The sequence below is a fragment of the Struthio camelus genome, chromosome 5 (assembly GCF_040807025.1).
Source record: "Struthio camelus isolate bStrCam1 chromosome 5, bStrCam1.hap1, whole genome shotgun sequence".
Lineage (NCBI taxonomy): Eukaryota > Metazoa > Chordata > Aves > Struthioniformes > Struthionidae > Struthio > Struthio camelus.
Genome location: NC_090946.1, coordinates 37,620,480 through 37,643,226, shown reverse-complemented (window position 1 = coordinate 37,643,226; position 22,747 = coordinate 37,620,480). Strand labels below are relative to the sequence as shown.

General features: G+C 44.5%; 1 protein-coding gene across 5 annotated transcripts in view; it reads right to left on the bottom strand.

Moving 5' to 3' along the window:
- Positions 1-18,294, bottom strand: part of ACCS (1-aminocyclopropane-1-carboxylate synthase homolog (inactive)) — a 28,471-nt gene extending 10,177 nt beyond the window's left edge. The window contains exons 1-3 of one of the 5 annotated variants that reach the window (XM_068945562.1): positions 18,271-18,294; positions 2,490-3,118; positions 1,533-1,592 (exon numbers count right to left, since the gene is read on the bottom strand). In XM_068945562.1, the coding sequence (XP_068801663.1) occupies positions 1,533-1,592; positions 2,490-3,101 (672 nt within the window). In that variant the 5' untranslated portion in view covers positions 3,102-3,118; positions 18,271-18,294. Of the gene's footprint in view, positions 1-1,532; positions 1,593-2,489; positions 3,119-3,227; positions 3,446-3,491; positions 3,736-4,264; positions 4,934-18,270 lie in introns of those variants that run through there. The other 4 variants (XM_068945559.1, XM_068945558.1, XM_068945561.1 and 1 more) reach the window with 4 other exon arrangements.
- Between the last annotated feature and the right edge of the window lie 4,453 nt (positions 18,295-22,747).

Below are 22,747 nucleotides of genomic sequence, written 5' to 3'. Positions count from 1 at the left end.
GATGCCTCTTGAAGCCTACGTAGCACAGAACTGTGCCTCCTTAGATCTCTCTCCTAAACTTGTCTAGAGAATGCAACACAAAACACATCAGCAGACTTGGCCAAAAATTACTGTGCAATAATAAAGATGAGAACCCTTAAAGGTAATGCTGCAAGGGCTAAGAAAACCAGATGGGCCAACCAAAATGAAGAATATCTGAGATCTCATGCTACAGAATTTTCTCTAATGTAAGGGTCAAAAGTTAAAGTTTGAAATCTGATACATTACTTTATTCAGCGGAAACAGTAAGCATCTACTGTCCCAAACAGCAAGAACTCAGGTTTCCTACAATCCCAGACGGTACTGCATTCCGTAAATCCACGTTGTCACTCCAGACTGCAGTGATTAAGACGCTGGAAACAATATCTTTATTCATCTTGTTGCCATAAGCACGATGGTTCATCTGACTATTGCTGATGAATTCTTATTTTCATAATAAGGCTAATTAAGATGCAACTGACTACTGTCTTCCTCCATACTCTACTAACTGCAGTCTTTATGTTAGTTTAAAGGAGAAAGGACAGAGTGAATGAAGGAAGGTAAAACCTACACACCCTAGAAGGCACCTTTTTTGTGCACAGCTACTAGGCAGCAGTTCTGCCTTACCTGTTCTTTTAGCTGGAAGGCCGAGTGGTGGGGTAGCGTCCCCCCGAGGCAGTGGCGTGGCAAGCAGAAATAAAACAAGGAACATTTTGAGGGTGGGAACTGGTGGAATGGGAGTAACAGTGAACTTCAAACCACAGAGACTGACTGCCAGAAACTGAGACCCCTTACCTCCCCACAGGCAACTACAGGTAGGAAAAATTGCAGTATTCCCACCTAGGAGTCTGAATCTGGGCAATAATTTTAGTGGAAATCAAGAAACATTTATCCAAGGCACAGTGCTTTTGTTTTCTTTTGGATTTTTCTTTTTTTTTTTGAGCTATGCCGTTTGTATCATGTCTTTCCCTAGCGCAACTGAACAAAGCGACCAACTAGCAGCTGAACCAGTTTAACGGATTTCAAGAGAATTCAAGAGATGTCACAGTTCACTGTTGCCACCCTCTCAAATTTTGGATAAGTTCAGAGCCGGATGTCCAAATTGTGTAACTTTATAAGGGACGGGGTCAACTATTTCTGTCCCAACATCTGAAGGTCCTTGAAATTAAAGAGAGTTCAAAACTAATTTTGAAACCTCTGTATTAAATGAACCACTGTCAGCAGAAGAAAATAAAATATATCTTATTTTCATTCAGTTCTGTGAGCCAAGAACATCCCCAAAGGCAACCCCACAATGAAGGGGAACAGAAAAACAACCTCTATGCCTATCCTTCTGGAAAAATAACATAAAGAAACATACAAATAGCTGGACTCAGAAGTGACTTCCAAAAAAAAACTAATGAGAAAAAACTTTACCAGAGAAATCTGAGCAATAGCAATAAATCAAGGAAAGTATAAACACTAAGGAAGAATTACACAGCACATTCTATATTTCTTTTTGGAATTTGACTTACCCGTTTAGACATCAGGTCAAAGCAGAGTTTATTTTCACTGGTGCCAAAATTAATTATACCCTAGAAGAAGAAATAACGTATTGTTTATAAACATAAAAAGACATATGGGTACCTCACCTTAGCTATCACTTCACTAAATCACCTCAGAAAAGGTTACCAAGGAAAAGTCAAAACACAGTTCATATAAACCTCAACATATATAACTAGAGATGCATGTGTGTGTGAATGTGTGCGTATGCCCTTACGTACATCTATCTCAGGTGATCAGCTTCTTAGTCAATAAACTCTCTACAAATGAGTATGTACTAACGGTTTATACTTCTCTACAGAATATGTTTAACTTAATCCTGAATTCACTCATTGGTATACACATCTGACAATAAAAAAAAAATTGAAACAGTTCTGAGAAAACTGAATTATTTACTATAAATTATGAACACTTAGCGTTTGTGCCACAAGGGGGGGAGTGACAGGCTACTTAAAAGCGAACAACGAAACGGACACAGGCAGGAAAAGTTCTTAATGTTAGCTTAGAAAAAAACACAACATTTTTTCCAAATGTCTGCTACCTAGTTGTTCTATTTCTTGCACCATCACCAGTAATAATCAGATAATCAATGATCAGTCTTCAGCGGACAGCCAAAGTCATGAGGTAAAAGGAAGAACAGGAGTTCTGCATGTTCCTGCAGATTTCTGCAGTGTACTACCGCTACCAGCTTCTGATAGGAAAATTACAACATGCAAACCTTTGCTGAACAGAATGTTTATCTTTGATAAATGATCTGCATAGCTACTTTTCATTTCTTTTCCTAAAAAAAAAAAAAAAAAGTTGACCCAACATGTATTTATGAGATCCAGAAAAAAAAAAAATTTGGCAGATCTATCAGCAAATCTCTAAGGAAAGATTTTTTTTTCCTAGCAAGAAAGCCACATAAATACTACAAGAATCTCACTCACATTGGGGTTCTTGTCTTCATCATACTTGTCAGCATGGTAGGCTTCGTACCCTTCCTCTGTGGAGCCTCGAAAAATATTGACAACATTGCCTCGAGCAGAGAGGTAGGGGCTCCTCTGGAACTCGCCGGGGTTGCAGAAACCGTGCATGTCAAACCTCCTCTCGGGAAGGGGCCGACCTGGTTGCACGGCTCTAGCCTCTTGCAGGTCACCACCTCCTCCTCCTCCCATGCCAGCAATTTCGGACAGTGCCTGGTTGAAGTCCAAACCCCGAGGTATCGCAAGGGAAGAGGAAGAGCCGCTGTGGCTCTGCTTTAGGATGCTGAGCATCTGAGCAAAAACATTGAACATGCGAAACTCATGCTCCCGCTCCAGTTCAAAACGTCGCTGCTCCAGTTGCAGCCGGCGCTCCTCCACGTCCAAATCTCGCTGAAACCGTCGTTCTTCCATCTGCAAAAAGCGCTCTTCCATGGCCCGCTGAGATGTCAAGGTCTTCAGCAGGAGATCATCAAGCGGGTCCTTCACTCGCTGGCCTTTCCGCTTTTTCCTCAAACGATGCAAGGCAGAGAAGCCAGGCCGAGGCACCACGTTCTGGATCCGCGATGAGTTTGCCATGTTGGGCTCACTGAAACCTGTGAACATTCAAAAGTAAGAAGAAAAATTAACTGTGCAGCGAGTAAACCGGCGCGAACATGCCTGCTGCCTTCCCTTGCCCTTTGTAGAAAACACCAGACTACCCACAGTAAAATTTTACAGGAAAACTGAAGCAGGATCTGTCAGCCCCATCTTCAAGTTTGAGAGAAGTATATTTTTCATCATCTTCACATATTGGGCTCCCCATTATGCTGCCAACCACTGAACTAGTTCCGTACTCAGCCTCTGAATTAAGTGTAATGATTGTCAGTTCCCTCTACCAGCACCGCGCTTGGCTAACTGCACAACCATCATGGTGAAGACGACACAGGATTTCTTCCCGATCTCCAAAATTAACCTCACATTGATTACCATCTCTCTTCTTTACAGTCATGCCGTGCTCTTCCATCAACCTGTCCTAAACTGGTTTGAAAACTCTGTGCTTTCCAGACACTATGTTTCTTGGAAGCCAAATATTCTGTGAATTGTGGTTTCAGTGGAAAAGTCTCTTTGCCTTTAAACAGATAAGCTGTCTCTGTGACAGTGACTTTCAAAGACCTCTTCTTTCCAAACACTAATTAGTGGATTGGAAAGCCAGGCATTGATTACTCCCAAGTATTCTTCCTCGTTGAGTGTCCCAAACAATTAGAATCAAAACATACTTAAAAAGAAAACGAAGAAAGTTTCACCTGCAGGTCCATACCGTAGCAATGAAAGGAGAGGGTCTCCTGATACAATTCAGCATGAGGACTGCAGACAGCCCTGGTAATCTTCAAGTGATACCAAAAAGCATGCAGATGCTACTTCAGCATGGTTAAGTGCTGTCAGCATTGCGTGCAGAAATTTAGCACAAATGCCTATCCCAGCTGATAGCAGATGTGACGATCCTTAGAATTTCATACACAGTATTTCGCCCAGAGCAATAATTTCAATTTCAGTTACCTGCAGTAAGATACGTTTCAGGGACTGCCAGAAGACCATTAACGCAGATACCATCCTTCTACTTTAAAGCTTTTTGGGACGTGGAAAACAAGGCTCCAAGCGTCAGTGCAAAAACCAGGTGTCTATCTCTGCCCCAGAAACAATCTCTCTTTCTGGGAAACAAGGCAGAAACCTTATGCTGGAATGTAAGAGGCTATCCCTACCTGAAGGTGAAACACTGGTTTCAATGGGAATCTCCACCCTGGAGATGGGAGAGTCGTTCTGGGCCCTCTCCAAGAAGGCTCTCTCCATCTCATGTTCTTCAGGGGAGCCCTGCTGGTAAGACATGGATGGTGGGGGCTCTGGGGTCAAGCAGTGCTCATCAGAGTTCACCTCCTCACATTTGATTTCCATCAGTTCAGGGTGCTGGGAGTGTCCGAAGGGCAGGGCGGACGCGGCGAACTGGTGGTAGCTGTCCACCATGCTGCCCTGCAGCACCTGCTGGGCCATGACGCTGCTGGGCAGGGGGCCGTAGGGCAGGGCCGGGCGGCTGTTCAGCACCCGGTCCATCACCTCGTAGAACTTCCACGTCCGGCCCCCCCTGGGCGCCTTGCTGTTGTCCTTGATCCGGCGGTACTCCAGCTTCATCTTCTTGATCTTCTCGCGGCACTGGTCCCCCGTGCGGTGGATGCCCTTCTCCCTCAACACCTCCGCGATGCGGTTGAAAACGTGCTGGTTGCGCAAGCAGCTCTCCAGCTCCAGCTGCACCGACTCGTCGGCCCACAGCTGCAGCAGCTCCACCACCTCGGGGTCCGACCAGTTGCTGCCGCGCTCGTACTTCTTCCCCCGAAAATCCATCGCGCCCGGGCCCTGACCCCAGGCCGCCGCCGCGGGGCGCCGGGGCCGCGCCGGGCGGGCGGCAGGGCGAGGCGCGACAGCGCCGCGCAGCAGGTGCCGCCGGCCCCGCGCCTTGGCCCCGGCGGCACCCAGCCCTCCGGGGCCAACGGGGCGCCGCGGGGCGCCCAGGGGGCCGGGGCGGCCGGGCCTCGCCGGGGCGGGCTGTGCCGGCCTCCCGCCCGCCGCTCGGCCCGGCCCGGCCCGGCCCGGCCCCCGCAGCCTCGCACACCTCGTCCCTCAAGGGCGCCCGTGGGGCCCGGCCCGACGCTGCCCCCCGCCCCCCGACGGCCGCTAGGGCCGCCGGCGCGCTTGGCCCGGCTCGGCTCGGCCCGGCCCGGCTCAGCCCACCCGCTAGAGCCGGGCGGAGCGAGCTAGCGGGGAGCCGAGCCGAGCCGGCATGTTCACATCCGGGGTGACAGCACATGCGTGCAACCCTTATTCCGGGATAACTTTAGCCCGTGCCAGTCACTCGCCTCGCTCCCGCGGCCGCGCTCCCGCACGGCTCGGCACGGCCCGGCCCCGCCCCCGCCGGCCCGGCCCCGCCCCCTCCTCGGCCCCGCCCCCCGGCGCGGGGGGGGCGCCCGAGCCCCCTCGCCGCGCCGGCCCCCGCCCGCGCGGGGGGAAGCAAGGGGGCCCCCTGTTTTGTTGTGTTGCACAGCTTTCTCCTCTGTGAAACGGAAGTTAAAAAATCGTGATTTTTTCGTTGCCGTCTGGGAAACGCTTGGGAAGCTGAGGCAAGACTCAGCTTTGCGAACGGCGCTGCCTGGCCTAGCCGCTGCTGTTACAATAGTACTGCAGCTCTTTTTCCCGGCGGTCTGCCTAATCCTCAGCTGGATTTCCACAGTTGTGGATGGCCTTTTCAGAAACACGCTATTTTACTTTCCCAGGCTTTTTCATAATCTACCAAGTGTAACAGCTGCCAGAGAGCTGTAAGGGAAGAAGGTGAAAGACGTGCCCGCGAGCACAGGCTTCATCGAGGAAAGACACGCCGTAGCGGGTTTTTCCTCATCTGAAGGACTGGAAAAATCCTGCGTCAAAAAGCAGTAACAACAATAAAGGCGATCTTAATTTCGTTAACAAAGCGTGTGCTCTCTCCTTTGGGGCTACAGTTTGCAAAAGGTTGGTGCGATTGGCGCCTGGGAGCGTGTTCCCTCCTCATTGCCCATGACAAAAGCAGACGCTGCGCCCCTTTTCAGAGCTAGCCTGCGCTTTGTCCCCTCACTTCTGCTAATGCAAACCACGGAGAAACATCACCAAGTTAATGTTTTGTCATTTTGCAGTGACTCCGTATTGGAGTACGCAAGGAATGGGGCAACAGTGAATAAAGCCGTTGATGATATACCTTTAATAGTAAAGGTAAATAGATTTAAAAAAAGACCGTTCCATGCTACCTTCAAAAGCTTTTAAAAGAAGCCCGAGAGCCCTGCTAAAGCCTATTATACCTGAAGGGTATAACTTAACCAGACAGCAGGAGGGCGTTCTTGGACGGAGCTCCAGGCATCCCCCTACTTCACGAAAAGCCAGTAGTCCAAAATTTATATATTAAAAAATAATATCATGATTCCAAGTTTTATTTAAGCAATAACGCTAAACGCCGAATTGTTTTCTCGATCATGGTTCACCTGGTTTCACCTTTCTAAGCCACACAAAGTGGAAACTTTATTTTTTAAATGAAATTATGAGCTTCCCATGCAATTACACAAGTCAGGCATCTATAGCATTGAGAATAAAAATACCACATATTATTATATTTCTGAAATAACGCGTGAGCTGCCAGTTCAGATGGAAAAGGGGACTAAGAGGTTGCATTCTCAAAATACCAGATGTGATGATGTTGAAATGTGCACAGTGCAAGTCGTTCGGAATTACAAAACCAAACAGAAATGCCTTTATTTGCTGAAATAGTTTGTGCATCCATTTTAGTGACAAAAGTGTAGGTGCCATCCAATCTGACAAAAATCCCCCTCTATCTTTCCTTTTCATCCAGTAAACTCCTAAAAGCAAATGAACTGCTGTCATATAGTAGCTTCCTCCTTTTCAAAGGATTTCATGCCTCTGTTTTTATCAAATGACATCCGAGTGCTGTAGTTACTGGGCAATCCTTTCCTGCGCAAATTGTATGCCACAACGCATTTTCTAACCAGCCATGATATGTGATCAGGAATAATTAATAGTGAACTTATAGAACAAACTCTGTAATTATCTTCGTTTTGCAAATAATTGGCAAAATTTGACTCTCCTCATTTTTACCCTGTTCTGTCCGATTCTGAAAATATCCCCTCTAAAAATGGTGTGACATTGTTAAATTTGCTCAATAATAGGTCTCCAAGTTATTACTGCAAATTATCAACGATGAGCTAGATCCGAGAGAGTAGCATTCACCTTGCGCGTTCCAGAGCATCTGACCGATGGGGCCGCGCTCTCCTGTCAGGCCTTGTAAGCAATGATAGTCAATATAAATTTCTGTCAAATCCGGAACCAAAGTTAAAGGTAGTGTTGACAGAGGGCGCTGAAACAAAAGCCCTGGAAGCAGAAATTTCTGTTCACCTCCAGCCCCTTTGCAAACTGCACAGCAGCGACCCATTGAATATCATCAGGCCTTCGGCCGGGAAACGTGACAGCCATCACAGTGGTTTCGGTGCAGAAAAATCTGTTTTGGAAAAGCAAGCGGAGGCCATGCAACTCAGTTTAACGTCAGATGGTAACCCCGTGAAAATCTTCTGTTGTAATTATAGCAGCTTTCTTCTTGTCTTACTTAAATAAATACAACGAAGTTCCTAGAATGTCTAGAATTGGAGATGCCCTCACGCTGCAAAGAGGGTGGTTGATAACAAGCAGCAGATTGGGTTAACTCTCCCACAAGTGCTTTGCTCGCTGCCCCTCTCCCAGAGGCGGCCGCTCGCCGCCCTGCCAAGGGGACTCTCAGCAGCGGCAGCAAGAAAAGTGTCCTTAGAGGTGGCCACCCACCCCTGGCTGGTCCCGAGGTGCAGCTCGGTGAAGGACCACCTCTCTAGCATTTCTATCCAGCCTAATCTCAACTTTAACCAGGGACACCTCGCAGCACCAAGATGTTTGGAGCCGGCGCTCACCAGGCAGGGTGAGGAGGAGCGGCGAGGGAAGGAAGGTCCCTGCAGAGGGTGCTCCAGCCCTAGCTACGTTCCTCAGGGCCAGCTGAAGGCCACGCTCCATCTGCGACCTAATCCTGGTTTTTATGGAAATCCACTGGGTGGAAAGTAACCCCAGGGCAAGCACAGGGAGCACAGGCAAGCAGGGAGGCCTTGGCAGGCCATGAAAAACAGAAGGAAGAGATTTAAATGCACCGTTAATTGCCCGGCAGCCTGTTTTTCAGAAGTTTCAGTATATGGCTCTCCAAGGTTCAGTGTAACAGGAAGTTTCTGCTGCAGTTGTTGAGTAAATCACAACCCTTTTCAACAGTCTCTTACATGAAAAGGATGATAACTGACTTTTACAATGTTGCAGATCAGAGGAAGATTAGTTCCCTGGGATGCACAGTGGCTGCGGTCAGGGCTTTACCTGAAGCCTAGCAGCACAGTGACTGAAACCACAAACAGCTGATGCCCGTTTCTGCACTAATATGAAGCGGAATGAGTTCGGTGGACCCAGGTCTAGCTCATAAGAGATCATGCTGATTATTGCTAAAATTCCTTATGGCAATTGCCACTTAAAAACTGAAGTCTGAGTAGACCATTGAGGCAAAAACATGTGTTGTGTTCTTGTATCCCCCTCAGTTTGGTAGATATATTCAAGATTTTGCCATGTTATTGGACAAACCACTATGTATTGAAACTTATTTCTATTGGCCATCCTGGGTCTAAGCCAGAGTACCGGCAGGAAATAGTACAGAAGACGACCACCCCTGGGCCCTGGCTGTTCTGCATCCCATTCCCCAGATAGCCCAGGAGCATTGAGCAGCTGGAGCCATCAAGCAACATTAGTTTTTACAATCTTTAAAATCTGACCATTGTAGGGAAGTGCTGAAAAAACCCTTCCTGCTTCACAAAGGATTTTTAATTTATAAATATAGTAAGATTTTAATTTATTGTAATTAATGTTAGTAATTACATCCGTAACGCCCCTACAAAAACCCTCAGTTAAGCCCCTGAAAACCACAAAACCACCACTGAAACAGCAAATATTAGGGCAGGAACCCGTATGTACCACATCCTTATCTTGGTACTAAAACTTCCATCTCTGTCTGTTTCTTTGGAGATGGGTTTGTATGCCACTGGTTTTCAAAACAACTGAACCCCAACAACCACTACAGATGCCTTTCTCTTAGGCCTCTTATTGCACTGGCAGCCAGGGTAGGGTACAATTTGCCTTGTTAAAATTAGGTCATTCCTTGAGTAAGCAGCTTCAGCACATAGGGGCACGAGAGAAGAGAAGCCAATGTTTCTTAGGGACTCATCCTCTGAGCGCATGCCCAAGGATTATTTAAGGTGAAGCCCACAGAGGCCAGTAGGACAGTCTTCAAGAGACTTTTGTACTGCAGAGGTGGACGAGGAGAAGAGCAAGAGGAAAGAAGCACCAGGCTATTAAGCATCTAGATTTTCTGAAACTGGCTTTTTATTTTATGCCAGTTTTTAACTGATTCAATAGCTTGTTGCCTTTTCTGTGAAAGCCTGAGCAGGACTGTGAGACCCATCTAATTGCAGGTAGAGGGAGCTTTTGGAAGTGCTGAGTATTTTCCACCTTCACTGACAGTCAATGCACCACCCGCACAAAGAACAGAGAAACTGTTTTTTCCTACTTTCTATGCGAATTGCTTTGATAAAAGTCAGGCCTGCTTACTCATCCTGTTTAGCCAGTTAATGGAATTCCCTGAAACAGGAAATGGTGATTGTTTTGGGAGTATATTTTAAGTATTGGATAACTTTGACTAATAAACAGAGGTAAAGCAAAACTAAGTATCCGAATTGATATGTTAGAGGGAAAGGGAATGGATTCAGACTCCTGTGACAAGGCTATTCTGCAACTGCGGTTCTGGATAGGACTGAAATGAAGAAAGTCCAATTGTCTTATTTGGAAATACCTAAAATCCTGAAGATTCAGCTACCGTAACAAAATTTCTGTCAATTGTGACGGAATAAGCATTTATCCACAGATGAAACAGTGAACAAATTTCAGAGCAGGAATAGACTGCACTTGCCCTAAACTGATGAGCATATCAAGATTAACTAGGGGGTGACAGGGTCTATCTTTTCTTCAGGGCACGAGCCACTGAAATAGCAGTGCCTCGTGCTCTGGGCAAGAGATCAAACCATTCATCATTTGCGCATCTGCAAGTACATTTCATTTTCTTGTAGGGCTGGTTAAAGCCTTCACTCTCTTGCTTCCCTATACACAAAGAGTTTTGCATTGCCCTACCCAAGGAAAGGAACCCTAGGAGGCCTCACCATGACCAACACACTGTGCTGCAGGTGACAAAGTGGCTGCTGCAGCTTCCTCGTGGTCACTGACACTGGAGGGGGGGGCTGAGGGAAACTGCAACGCAGAGTGAGGGGAAAGGAGGAGATACCACCTCTAGCTGGAAGATGAGCACTCAGAGTTGCCTCTCTCTTGAAATGCTGTTTATATTAGCCAGTTATGCATTTTTATTGGTTTAATTTGTTTTCTTTTTGTCCACTGCATCTCCTCAGGCTGGCTGTGCTGTGAATAGTTTGCACAGGGACACATAAACGTTTTCTCCTTTGCTGCTGCCAGAACAGATTTGGATCATTTCAGGAGAACCCACAGACCTGAAGCCAAGAACCCCTCAGCTACCCATGGGCCTCAACACCTACACCCATGAATGACAAAAAACCCAGCTCGATAAAATGAGGTTACTGGTTTTACCACAGGAACTCATGCTTTTTGTCAGAGTTATCCCTTATTCTGAAAAGGGGGACATTAAAACAGTGCCAATACCTTCAGGAACACAAAAACAACCTGCAAGGACGTTCCCATTGCTATATTGCTCTACAAAAGTCAGAATACGCTAACACCAAGAGTGCATCGGTGAGATAAACGCAAGAAAAATTCTGCGGGTATTGACGTGACAATGGCTACGTATCAGCCCAGCTCCCTCGTCCTGCCTGGCCAGACTGTTCCCATCAGTTGCTATAGGGCTTTTATCCCTCCAGATTTAAGTAACGCCTATTCAGGATCAGCCACCACTTGCCTCACAAGAGAAAGGCCAAAGGCAAGGCAAGGAACTAATTGATCCTTATTTGATACTAAAGATAGACACCGACACTTCATGCTTGGCTTGAAAACAGTTAGGGTGAAACAGCTAGATAAAATCATGGGTAAGAATCCTATTGTATTTTCACTTGTAAGAGTAAGCAGTTTGAACAGACTCTGCCTGAAATAATGAGCTAAATTCGGGTTCTTGCTTCCTGTAGCATGACTAAATGCCAAGCAGGGTACTTCTAATATGCCCCCAGCAAAAGCTGCTTGTTCACATGGAGCCTTTTCCAACCAGGGGGTGATAAGTGTCAACAGTGTAGTTTTTTTGCAGTTGTAAGAGAAATTAAGTATTTACATACGGTGGGAAACTAAGCGCATAAAGACGACTTTCCGACATAGCTTTAATCCTGGCCTGGAGCACCCACTGCTCTGGGCGTCCTTGGTTTTCACGCAGCTCTGCCAGTGCAACTCAATCCTAACTTCAGGAGCCCTGCGGCTACTCTGCCCCAGCCTCACTGCACTGACAGCAGATCATTGCTCACACCCTGACCTTTCTGTCTGCTCAGCGGGACCTGAAAATAGCAAGTGATGCTACCATTTACTGGTGGCTTTGAGTCCAAGGCTGAGGCCATGAGACTCATGTCACTGCTTGCCTTGAACAACGACAGCTATAAAGGCAGCATCAACCTACCCATCCCTGGTCAGCTGTGTTCAGCTTCCACTCACATGAGCCAAGAGCAATCCTTAAAAGAAAGTATTCTCCTCATATTTTGTCAGTGCTATATATCCTTTCTTCGTGACTGACAATAAATATGAAATCTTTTTTTTTTCCAGCTTTTCTCTGCAGCTAGTGCATGGGAGGTGGACATCTTCCTGTTCTCCTCCCCTGATTTTCCCCCATCTTGTGCAAGAGCTTCAACAATGTTGCCTTGAAAAATTCCATAGCTGCTCTTTTGTTCCTGGTAGTACCAACTGTCCTTATGTAACTACGAGCACACTAACTTCGGTCCTGCTGAACTGCATAACACTAGCTACCTGAACCGTACAGTTCTTCAGAACCACATCCAGCCAAGCCATATTTGACTTATCGGGACTTGGTGTGGCCCAGAAAAAAAAAAAAAGCAGTTTTTAAATATTATTTCTAAGCCAACATCCTGAGAACAGGTTGGGAAATTATTGCTGTTCAGGGGAGTGAATGATGGAGTTTTTTGTGCCACCTAGAATAAGTCTCTAAGTAAAGAAGTTTTATGCTACCATTTAAATTCAAATAACCACATTGGCTCTCCGGAGAGCAGACATAACCAGAAGTCAGAATATCACAACTATTTGATATTGTTAAGTAGATATTTGGCAATGCTGCTAAGAGTCCATCTTCCCTTCACACTAGTGTATAGATGAAAAAAAAAAAAATGGGTTAGGAAAGGAGAGACAGGATTGGTTGTGATAAAAGTCAGTTCTGCCAAGATTCCAAATCCTTCCGATTTCCCACATGGACACAGAAACAGAACCTGAAATCCCTTTAAAGATCGTGGCCCCTAGGCACTCAAATTGCAGCAGAGGAAAAGATCTTCTTACAATTACAGTTATACAGCCTATCATTACTGTTTGGAGAAATGAAATAAGGCAGAAACAGTCAACAATAGTGTGCAGGTGCTTTTATTACCTTTGTGTCTAAAGGCGTTGCTAAATACCTCTTTTCTCTTCTTGTTGAGGATGTCTTCCTTCCTCCTCTACCATTTGCCTCAAAGAGACTGGAGGTGACATTGCCTAGTCCATACCAAAGCCAGATTACCAATGGCTTGAGACTGAGAAAGAGCTTACGTGCTCAAAGATTTTTCTGTATTCTGCAGCTCTACTAGCTAGGTGTCTGCTATTCTGTCCTGTTATTTATATCTGTAGTGATGACAGCACTGCTATAACATAATTCCTGAAAGATACTTGTTTAACTAAGTCTTTAAAATCTCCAGTAAGAGACTCTATAGCCTCCCTAAACAACCTATTCCTTTTGGTTCTTCACTGTCTTTGCCCCAATAAGGGCTTCCTAATGTCTAACCTGTATCCCTCCTGCCATAACGCAAGTTGTAAAGAAGATTTCTTGTCCTGTCTACCAAGGTCATGGAAAAACATTTATTATCTTTCTTTTACAGCAATCTTTGAGATCTTAACATACAGTTGTCTCTCCTCCACAAACTCAAAAGCCTTTCTTACAGTGAATGTACTCCAGACTTCTGATTATTTTTGTTTTTCTTCTCGCTATACTCTTCAATCAATCTACAGCTGCTGGGAAATCTGGGATCCACAATTAGGCATAATACTCCAGCCAAAGCCATGCCAGTGCTAAGCAGAGAAAAAAGATTGCTTCGGAGACTGTATTCATGTTTATCTGACCCGGGATACGTTGGACTCTTAACAGTAGCACAGCACTGTTGAAACACTTTCATTTTGTGTGATCCATTATCACCGCTAAAATCTTCCCTAGTGAACTGCAGTCTTGCAAGCCATTCCCTGCCTTGTTTTCTTACAGGTGATTGTTCATTCCTATTTTGTGCTTGTCCTTGTCTGACTATTTTTCCACCTGTTCCTCCCATTTGCAAGGATCACTTTGAATTCTGATCCTGTGCTTGTAACCCCTCCTAGCATGATCCCACCGTCAGGTTTGATAAGCTTCGTCTCTGTTCCACCTACAGTCATTAACGACAGCACTGACCGACGTGGGAGAGGCCCTGCCTTCCCCCTTACTGCTCTCTTCCTTGGTTTGACAGTGAGCAGCACTGTGCATAGGCTTTTCCTGCGGGGCTATACACCCACACTCAACTCGTTTCACCCAGGGCACATGTCCTTAGCTTGCTTGTGAGAGTAGCACGTGAAAGAGTGTTGAAAAACCTTACTGAACTCAAAATATAGGACATCTCCTGTTTCTTCCCTAGTTGGCTACTCTGTCAGAAAAAAAGAGGACAGGCTGCTCTGAGAGGATTTCTTGACAGGCCTATATGCCTGTGGCTTATCACCTTGTTATCTTCTAGATGCTTACGTGCAGATCATTTGTTCCGCTTTTTCCAGGAACTGGGGTGACTAGTATCCAGTTTTCATCACCTTTTTCCTTCTCTCCTTTCTTCAAAGGCTGTTATTACATGTGCCCTTTTCCTACATTTTGGAATCTCATCTGTTTTGCATGATTTCTCAGAAATAATTCCTAAAAGCTCTGCCATTGTCTCAGATAGTTCCCTGAATACTGGATTTCATCAAGGTCAGTGAATTGGAAGACATGTATCTAAGCAGTACCTAAGCAGAGTTTTGAACAAGCTTGTTGTGTATTTACAACTTTCCACTTTCTGACAGTTTTTCACCTGCTTAATTTCGGGGGCTGTGTGGAAGGGGCAGGCTGCTTGGGTTCTGGAGTAAGAAGAAGGCACTCCACGTGCCTTCTGTCTACCAAAACAGCCTGAGGACGTGGGAAGGACCTGAGAGCGCATGATGGGGAGAAGAAGAGTTCAGGGAACACAGAGCCAATATTTCTGGAAACTGTGCTTCATTAGTTCCCCTGTTTGTAGAATAACTAATATTTTACATTTCTGTTATTACACATGATAGTTTATATTCCTATAAACAGTAACATAAACAGCACTTCTGTGGAGAAGGTGGACGCCTCTCTTCAGTGATTTCAATAGTACTGGCTGTAAAAGGGATCTTGCCTCATTCTTCTCCTGCTTATTTTTAAAGCCTGTTCCAGTAGTGCTAAATCCAAGCCTGGTATAAGCAGCAGGAATTCTAGTTCCTATCTAAAATAAGAATCATAAGTTGATGGGCAGGGGTCAAAATCCAGCCCATGAAGCACTTTTCTCTGGCCTCCAGGAACGCTAGCGTGTGCCATCAGAAACCAGTAGGACCAGGCCTGAGCCAAACTAGTAAACCCCGTTGCCAGCTGTGCACCCTAGGAGTGCCGTGTGCGCAGGGACCCGAGTGGAGCTGCATAAAGCGAGCTCCGATTTGTCAGGTCTCTGTTATCGCCAGTGCCGTTCCTGAGCCAAGCTGCTCCTCAAAGCAGGACTACCTCGTTCACCCAACGTGCGGTTTGACCTCATTATCTCTGCCAGACCCTACTGTTTCTTCTTACTCCCACCTCACCCCAAATTTGCCTGAGCAGCAACGATTAGCAAGCACAGTGTGCCAGTGATGCCAATTCACCCAGCCGGTTGGCACTAAGCTGATTAGATTTGATGGTCTTGAGCTGCTGTGGTATGGGGGCAGCTCCTCCATCACTTTCTCCCCTACCTTCCAGACAGCGGTAAGTCGACTAACAGTCATCCCATTGTTCTCGTCCAGCTCCAAAAAAGGTGGCTGAGGGAAAAAATGGCTCTTAATAGTATAGCTGCTGGCCACCTTGACCGTGTTTTCTACTCAATAATAGACAAGTGCCATACAAGAATTCATGACTGTAACTTTACAGCGCAGCTACACAGCTTGCTCCCAGTTTACAGCAAAGAAAGAGAAGCAGAGAGAGATTCGATGACTTGCCATAAAGAACATGTGCAGAGAGGTGCCAGCAAAAGACTCTGGCTCTCTTCTCCGAGTTCAGACCTTCAACTACAACAGCATCGTTCATCCAGATCGAGGGTATCCCAGAAGTGGGCTAGACCAGTTGTCTAAAACGACCACAAATACACAAATATTTCCCCATAGCTTACAGCTGAAGCAAAAAGCAGTCAGAGTAAGATACAAAGATTTTGCTCTTACCTGTAGACTTCACTAGCAGAAATGGAAATGGGCTAGCTACTGAAATCTAGTCAGATTTTCCCTAGGATCCTAGGCAACAGCTCCTGTTATAACTCTGGCAAAAAAGCTGAGGAAGCTCTTGTTCATATTTGTTTTCTTTGTCAGGTGTGTTCACTAGACTTAGATTGCATCAAGGAGCTCCCAGAAAAGCATGTGTGAGAATCACACCCCCCCTCACAGGCTTTTCCCAATCAGAGGACGTGTCCTTCTGCCCTTGGCTAAGGTCACGTGTCTTGCAGTATTTAAAGAGCAGCCTGTGTACAGGGTATCAATCATCAGATATGATCCTTCTGAGGTACAGGAGAACATTCAGAAATCACAGCTATGGCTAGAAACTTCTGAAAATCTGATTCCTCATAGGCTGACAGGGTTTGTATTTCCTTAAGTAAAAATACAGCTTTTTTTTGCGGTTTCTGGCAAACCTTTTCTTAAGAAATCTCTATTCCAACTGTACTGTGTGCAGTCATTTTAACTGTTTGCTGAGCTGTTATTAAATAATGATTAATTCTAAGGAACTTCAAAGGAACAGGTTCCAAAAACATTTAAGAAAATCCTTCTGGACTTTCAAGTGAAAGGCTTTTCGGCTGTTCACTGGTCCAAATGTCAATAATATTTAGATGTCAATGCCTTGAAGAAATCCAATGCTGACTAAGTTGCCATCCCTTAAACTCAATTTTGCAAAAACTAGAGGGTTTTTGCAGTGATCACCTCCTCATATTAGACTACCACAAGCAAATTCCCATTTCAGAGTTTGAGGGATTACTTGAGACCCCTCTTTCCAATGCTAGTAAATCTCTGGAAACTTGATGCCCACCACGCTTTGCAAGAGCCCTCTGGTCTGCTGAAAGCCAGTCTCCAGTGCTGAAATGTTTACGTCATTTTCCAAATATGGTATCTGGTGGCAGCAAAAGAACCTGCTCTGCTTTTTTAAGTAATTTTAAAATATAGTAAGTAAATGTAGTGTCAGTAAACTGAGTCAGGGAACTAATATTCCTACATACATCCAGAAGAGGTATGTCATGCTCCATTGCAAGTGGAAGCTTTCCCCATGCTGTCCTGCCATTGTTGCACAGCTTGAAACTAGTGGGTCACCGCTAGAGATGAAAGAAATTTTTTCAGTCTCTATTTTAATCTTCAGTGCATCGGGCAAGACTTCAGAAAGGGGGCTGCTTTTTGTGCCATGGGAGTTGCACAGCCGAAACTGAGCAGAGGCCAGCTCCACTCCAATCTCCTGTCCAGAATCCTGGAGCATGGCCAGGATCATCTGGCACAGGAAAGGAAATGAAGAGCATCAGTATTAAAGACATGAGCTGCTTGGCTTGAACTTGAGTCAGGTGTCTATAACTAAGTCTGTCATAGCAGACGCCATCCTTTGTAAATCAAGGACAGATGGGAGAGAGAAAACATGATCTGACCTGGAATACTATCAAAGACTTGCAAACAAAAGCCTTCACATCACACTCCCAATTTCTCAGCCTTTCAGTCTGTGCTGTTGTCATCTGACTGTATGCACCAGGAGCATCCTTCCCATCCTTAACAGACCTTGCTTTACCTTAACATAAGTTTGAGTCAACCCTTAAGAGGATATCTTACTGGCTAAACTTAATTCATGTCCCTTCACCCTTTCTCCTCTGCAGCTTTTGGATACATTGCAACAAACTGAGTAGGGTAATCATCAAAGACTACACGCATAACCTTCTCATCTGAAATGTGTGTGTTATCACCATCCTTCTTCTCTCTGCTGTCCTGTGTTTCAGTTTGACTGAAACACAAAACTGCTTTGGTGCAGAAGTAACCATAACTATGGTAGCTTTTATGAAGGAATGTAGTTATACTTTAAACCAGTTATTTAGAAATGATCAATACCTCACAGAAAAAGCAGCAAGACTGTTGCTGGCCCAGAGACCAAGAAGTGAAATAGGCTGTTTGTCCCACAAGGAAACCTCTCCCTCCCAGCTGAGAGCAAGGAATATTTTGGTAAGCAGAGGCAGCATACATGGAAGTATGTTCTGCCTGTGCCCAGGCTGCTTCAGTCTGATGGATGGGATTTTTAAATTAAGTTCCTTAAACTTCACTAAATTCAAACATGCAAAAAAAGAGAAATCAGAGCAATAATTATGTTCAGAGACACTGCACTGGGATTTCCAAACCAGCTTTCCTGGTTAGCACTCTGTGATCCCCAGTGTATGCAGACAGAAAGATACTTCTTTCAGAAAGCATAGACGTCTAAGCTAGTGTTGGTCTGTTTTAATTACTAGTGGTCAGTTTCAAACACTCCAGGTCTCATTTGCTTCCCGAACCTTTGAGGCAGGAGTTCTGCTAAAGGGCAGTGGTTGCTTGGCACCCAGGAGGCAGATTGTCCATCACTTACATGTTCTCCAGGAGAAGAAGGTGCTGGCGTAGAGCACCTCCCGGGCCAAAGCAGCAGTCACCTCTTCGCCGCATTGTCTCCCCAGTCATTGTCCTGTGCTCCAAACCTTTTGGGAAGAGTGAGAGATTACTGCGGTTTCCCTCCCAAGTCCAGGTACAAGCCGCAGGCCTGTACCACGTGGAGAATGCACCAGATGCTTCCAAAATGATGCGGGGGAAAAAGCACAGGTGAATCAGTGATTAAGTGGTCAAGGTCTAATGCCCAGAGCAAGAACAACCATAGTTATTTACAGAACAATTTGCAGGAAGGGAGGAAGGAAATAAGTTTTACTGGCAGGTTTCATAGATGCTACTCAGGTCTTTATTCTCATTTAGTAACATAGGAAACACAAAGTTCCCATCAATTGCTTAGTTAGGAGGACTGCGTATATTAATACACACAGAAGTGTGTCATTCTCTGAGGCCCTTATATCCCTCGTTCTAATTAATAAAACTAGAAGTTAAAACTATCATCTATTTTCCACCAAATATTTTATTTTCAGGATATTGAGTATCAAACATTCAAAAATAGTCATTCTGACTTCTCCACAGTCAGAAAACTTGCTTTAAAGCTCCAATCTTTTAGAAATAATAGTAAACTTGATATTTTTTCAGATTGTTAGTGATTTTAGACTGTAGGTATTTTAGCTTCACACTGTAATCGCAAGAGCTAGGAATGCATTATTTAAAAATAAATAAACAAACACTGATATTTCCATGGAGCTGGGACATTAAGAAAAGTGAAAATAATCACAAAGTTGATATAAAAATCCAGACTTTGTCAACCCAGAGCCGATTTACTTTCCTTCCTTCTGTGTTCTGCCAAGCCGCTGGCTTTCACTCTCTCTCTTTCTCTCCCTTGCATCCAGTGGAAATATTTATTCGCATATGAACAGATTTCAGAAGTTGCACCTAAGTCTGACAAGCAAAAGAGTACAATGCTGGGCCTATGCTGGTACAAAGATATTGTATGTCTGTGTAACTAGTTGCCCTGTTTTAATACTCACTTGCAACCTAGAAACAAATAGAGGGGGAGTGTTTGATTTTACTGAAATGTGTGCCTTGGGCAGAGGACGGAAGCAGGTGTGCAGTGTTTGTCCTCTGTTCTCCCAAAGCATTTCAAGGCCTTGTGCCAGTTAACAGGCAACTGATCAAATACTGTGTTACCCTTATTCAATTAGAGAGGTGTTAAAAAACTTTATGACAGCCAGGAAGCAACTGGAAGATTCAACATGCTCTAGTCACTACCAGGTAGGGTAAGTGCATGCAAGCAGCCAGTGTTTGTCTCGTCTCATTGACCTGAACATCAAGTAGTTTCCATGAGATCAGTGGAGCTATTCCAGCATCACTGAGAATAATTTGGCCCTCTTTCTCCAGAATCCCATTTGCTTTCAGTTCCCTCACTTGCCATCATGTCCAGGGCACGTGGCAGTGGAGAAGAAAGCGGCTTTCATGAATATGTCCAATCTGAAGGTCTGGAGCTTGATTCATACAAACTCCAATGTCCAGAAGCTATTCCAGACCTTTGGTACCTTTTTCAGATGTTGTGCTCTGGTTCACAAACTCTGGCCAAGTCAGCTGCGATGGTGTAACGTGTTACTGCTCCTAGATTTCTGCCTGCTGAAGATCACCACTCTTACAGGTTTTTACAAGGTGGTAACCGCTAGCAAACCTCTGGATGAACTTCCAAGAGAGATTTAGAAATATCTGAAAACTTTGCAGATAAAGTCACTGGTGCCAAATCCAGAACTCATAGTAGTAGGTTAAATTTTCCTCAACAGCAATGACCAATACAGGGCTTGTACTCCACGTGAGGCATGCTTTGCTACAGTTTCCATCCTTCTTCATTGAAAGTACTTAACAAATTAAATGAGGCAAATAAGCAAGGCAAAGAAGCTACTCTTCAGTGAAAAAAATTGATCTGTGCTGGACTAAGGGGGGGTCTGAGAGCCTCATAGTTTGAGGAATCTCCATAAAAACGTGATTGTTTGGAGGTCTGGGGTTGGAAGTGACTTGAGTAAGATGATACTTTACCTCTGATATGAGACTTAGCTGAGATAATATGTTGATCTCAATGGATATGGTTTAAGTATAGGCCTTTTCCAGTTTGCTCCAAGAGTTTTCATAGAAAGGGCATGATATATCTTTTTCTGCATCCTCTAAATAATCTCATATTCTTCTGAGGGATATTCAGAGCTTTCTTGTGACCCTGCTTCATTGCTTTCTCCTAAATATTTAGCTGTGTAAGCTCATGCTGTTTAGCTCTGGAATGTCTCAAGATGGAAGAGGGAAATGAAACTGCCTGGAGCTGGGCCCAGCATCTCTCTGGCAAATGTACATCAAATAAAACAAAACATTTACAGACATAAATAAGAGATGAGAGATTAGAGGGGAGGAGGAGGGGGGAACCCAAATATTTCTCCTGCTGTGTCCAGCTCAAAGACAAACATTAGAGATGGGGGTGGGGGAAAAGGAGAAAATGATACACATAAAAGAATGAGAAAAAGCTCTATGTTCCAGCACAATCTCAAACCTGCCAGCAAGACAAATGACAATAAGCAGGTAACAATGTGTTGCCTTTTATGGGAAATCTTCCAGTTGCATTTGGCCCCACTCGTAAGAATTCTCCTAGTTTCTGCATCACCACACCTCACCAGACTTTTCCCCAACATTGGCTGATGCTGGATTCAAACATTCAGCCTACAGTTCACCACAGCAAATGATTTCATTAAATCTCTTTGCATCTCACAAAAAAATACAATAACTGGAGGAGAAACTTAAGAAGCCTACCAAGGGAGGCCCCTGAGCTAATAGGGTTACTTGAATAGTGAAATCATATATTTTACTTTAACCAGTGCATTTAAGATAAGTGGAAGAGGATCCAACCCTGCATCTACAGATCTGAAGGGAATTAACTCCATGTCTCCTTCCACCTTTCTTTTTTTTCTTTTTTCCCCAAAACAGTCGACAGGATGGCAGCTGTGATGGTGGTTTCTGGCTGAAAAGAACTTTCCCCTAAGACCATGATTAAAATCTGCCCCCTAAGACCAAGATTAAGATCTGCCACTAAGCAGCATCAGGTGAGAACTTGATCACTACTGCCTCAAGCAAGAGTCAAGGAGATGTCAGAAGCAAAAGGATCTGTTTTCATTTCAAAGGTCTCCTAAGCCAACCGTGCTTTCATAAACTTTGAGTCAATATGTGATATTCTTTTGGGAAACGGTAAATTTAACTGTTATTTTCCATGAAACTAAAACATCACTGTAACCATATACCTTCTAGAAAACAGGAATGGCAGTGAATTGCTGCAGGGGTAGTTGTCAGAGATGCATAAATTGGTGCGGATAATTTTTTCAGTTTCCCTACAATTAAGTTATATTGTGATAGGAATGCTGATCCGGAGAAATTCAAAATACTCAATTCAGCAAAAAGGCAGCATATGGAAATCTGCCATAAGTAGTCATTTCCTACCTGGAAGTATCTAAACTAGGGATGGTGCTATTTTGCCCTGAAACAGAGATAAGGCGACTGTAGGAGCCTCAGTGTCCTAATCTGAAGAGAGGACTGAGCAATGGGAGCCTAGGTAAACCATCTTTACTGGTGATTTAAAAACAAAATTAAACCACATTCCAACAATTGAGTAACAATATTGCCTCAACTCTCAGCAGTGGTTAAAAAACAATCAATCTTAAGGCACACTGAATATTGATAAAGGCAGTACTGAAAATATAACACAACTACAGAAATGATAGTAGTCCATCCTCTGAAACAACTGTTTTCAATTTTGTTTTTAAAAAGAGAACAGCTAAATAAAAACAGAAAAGGGCCAGAGAAGGACTCAAAAGCTTGGAAAATTATCCATATAAAAACAGAGATGTATCCAAAGAAACAGTTCTTTTAGAAGAGAAAGCAAGCAGATGAGCATGGATGTGAGAAGGCAGTCAAGACTACCTAACCGCCTCCTTTAGACGGTAAGGAGCAGAGAGCAGCCAGTTAAAGCGTTCCAAGTGCAACACTACAAGGAACTGTTGCACCCATCCGCAGAGCATGCTGCTCCCTAGTAAAGAAGATACAGTTGAGGCAAAGAACTGTGATTTGTTATTTTCTGTAGAGCACAGAGTTGCACAAATGACTTCTCAGGAATTTGAAAGACATAGCCCTTGTCTCTGAGAGCTTACCTGAGAAACAGTGCAATTAATGTCCATTTGAATTGCGTTTTATGCTATTCTGAAGCAACAGATGCTAGACACAGTGATGAGCCATTGTTCTGAGCGAGTACAGCAATTTCTGTGTTTGATTACTGCTAGACTGACGTTGCATTGAGAAGGTGTGGTACACTGCAGCACGCATTTCATTTCCTAGACCACTTCCATAAAGGGAAATCCATTTTTCCTTTCCAAGTCCCAGTAAATCTGATTTTCATTCACCCTTCACACTGG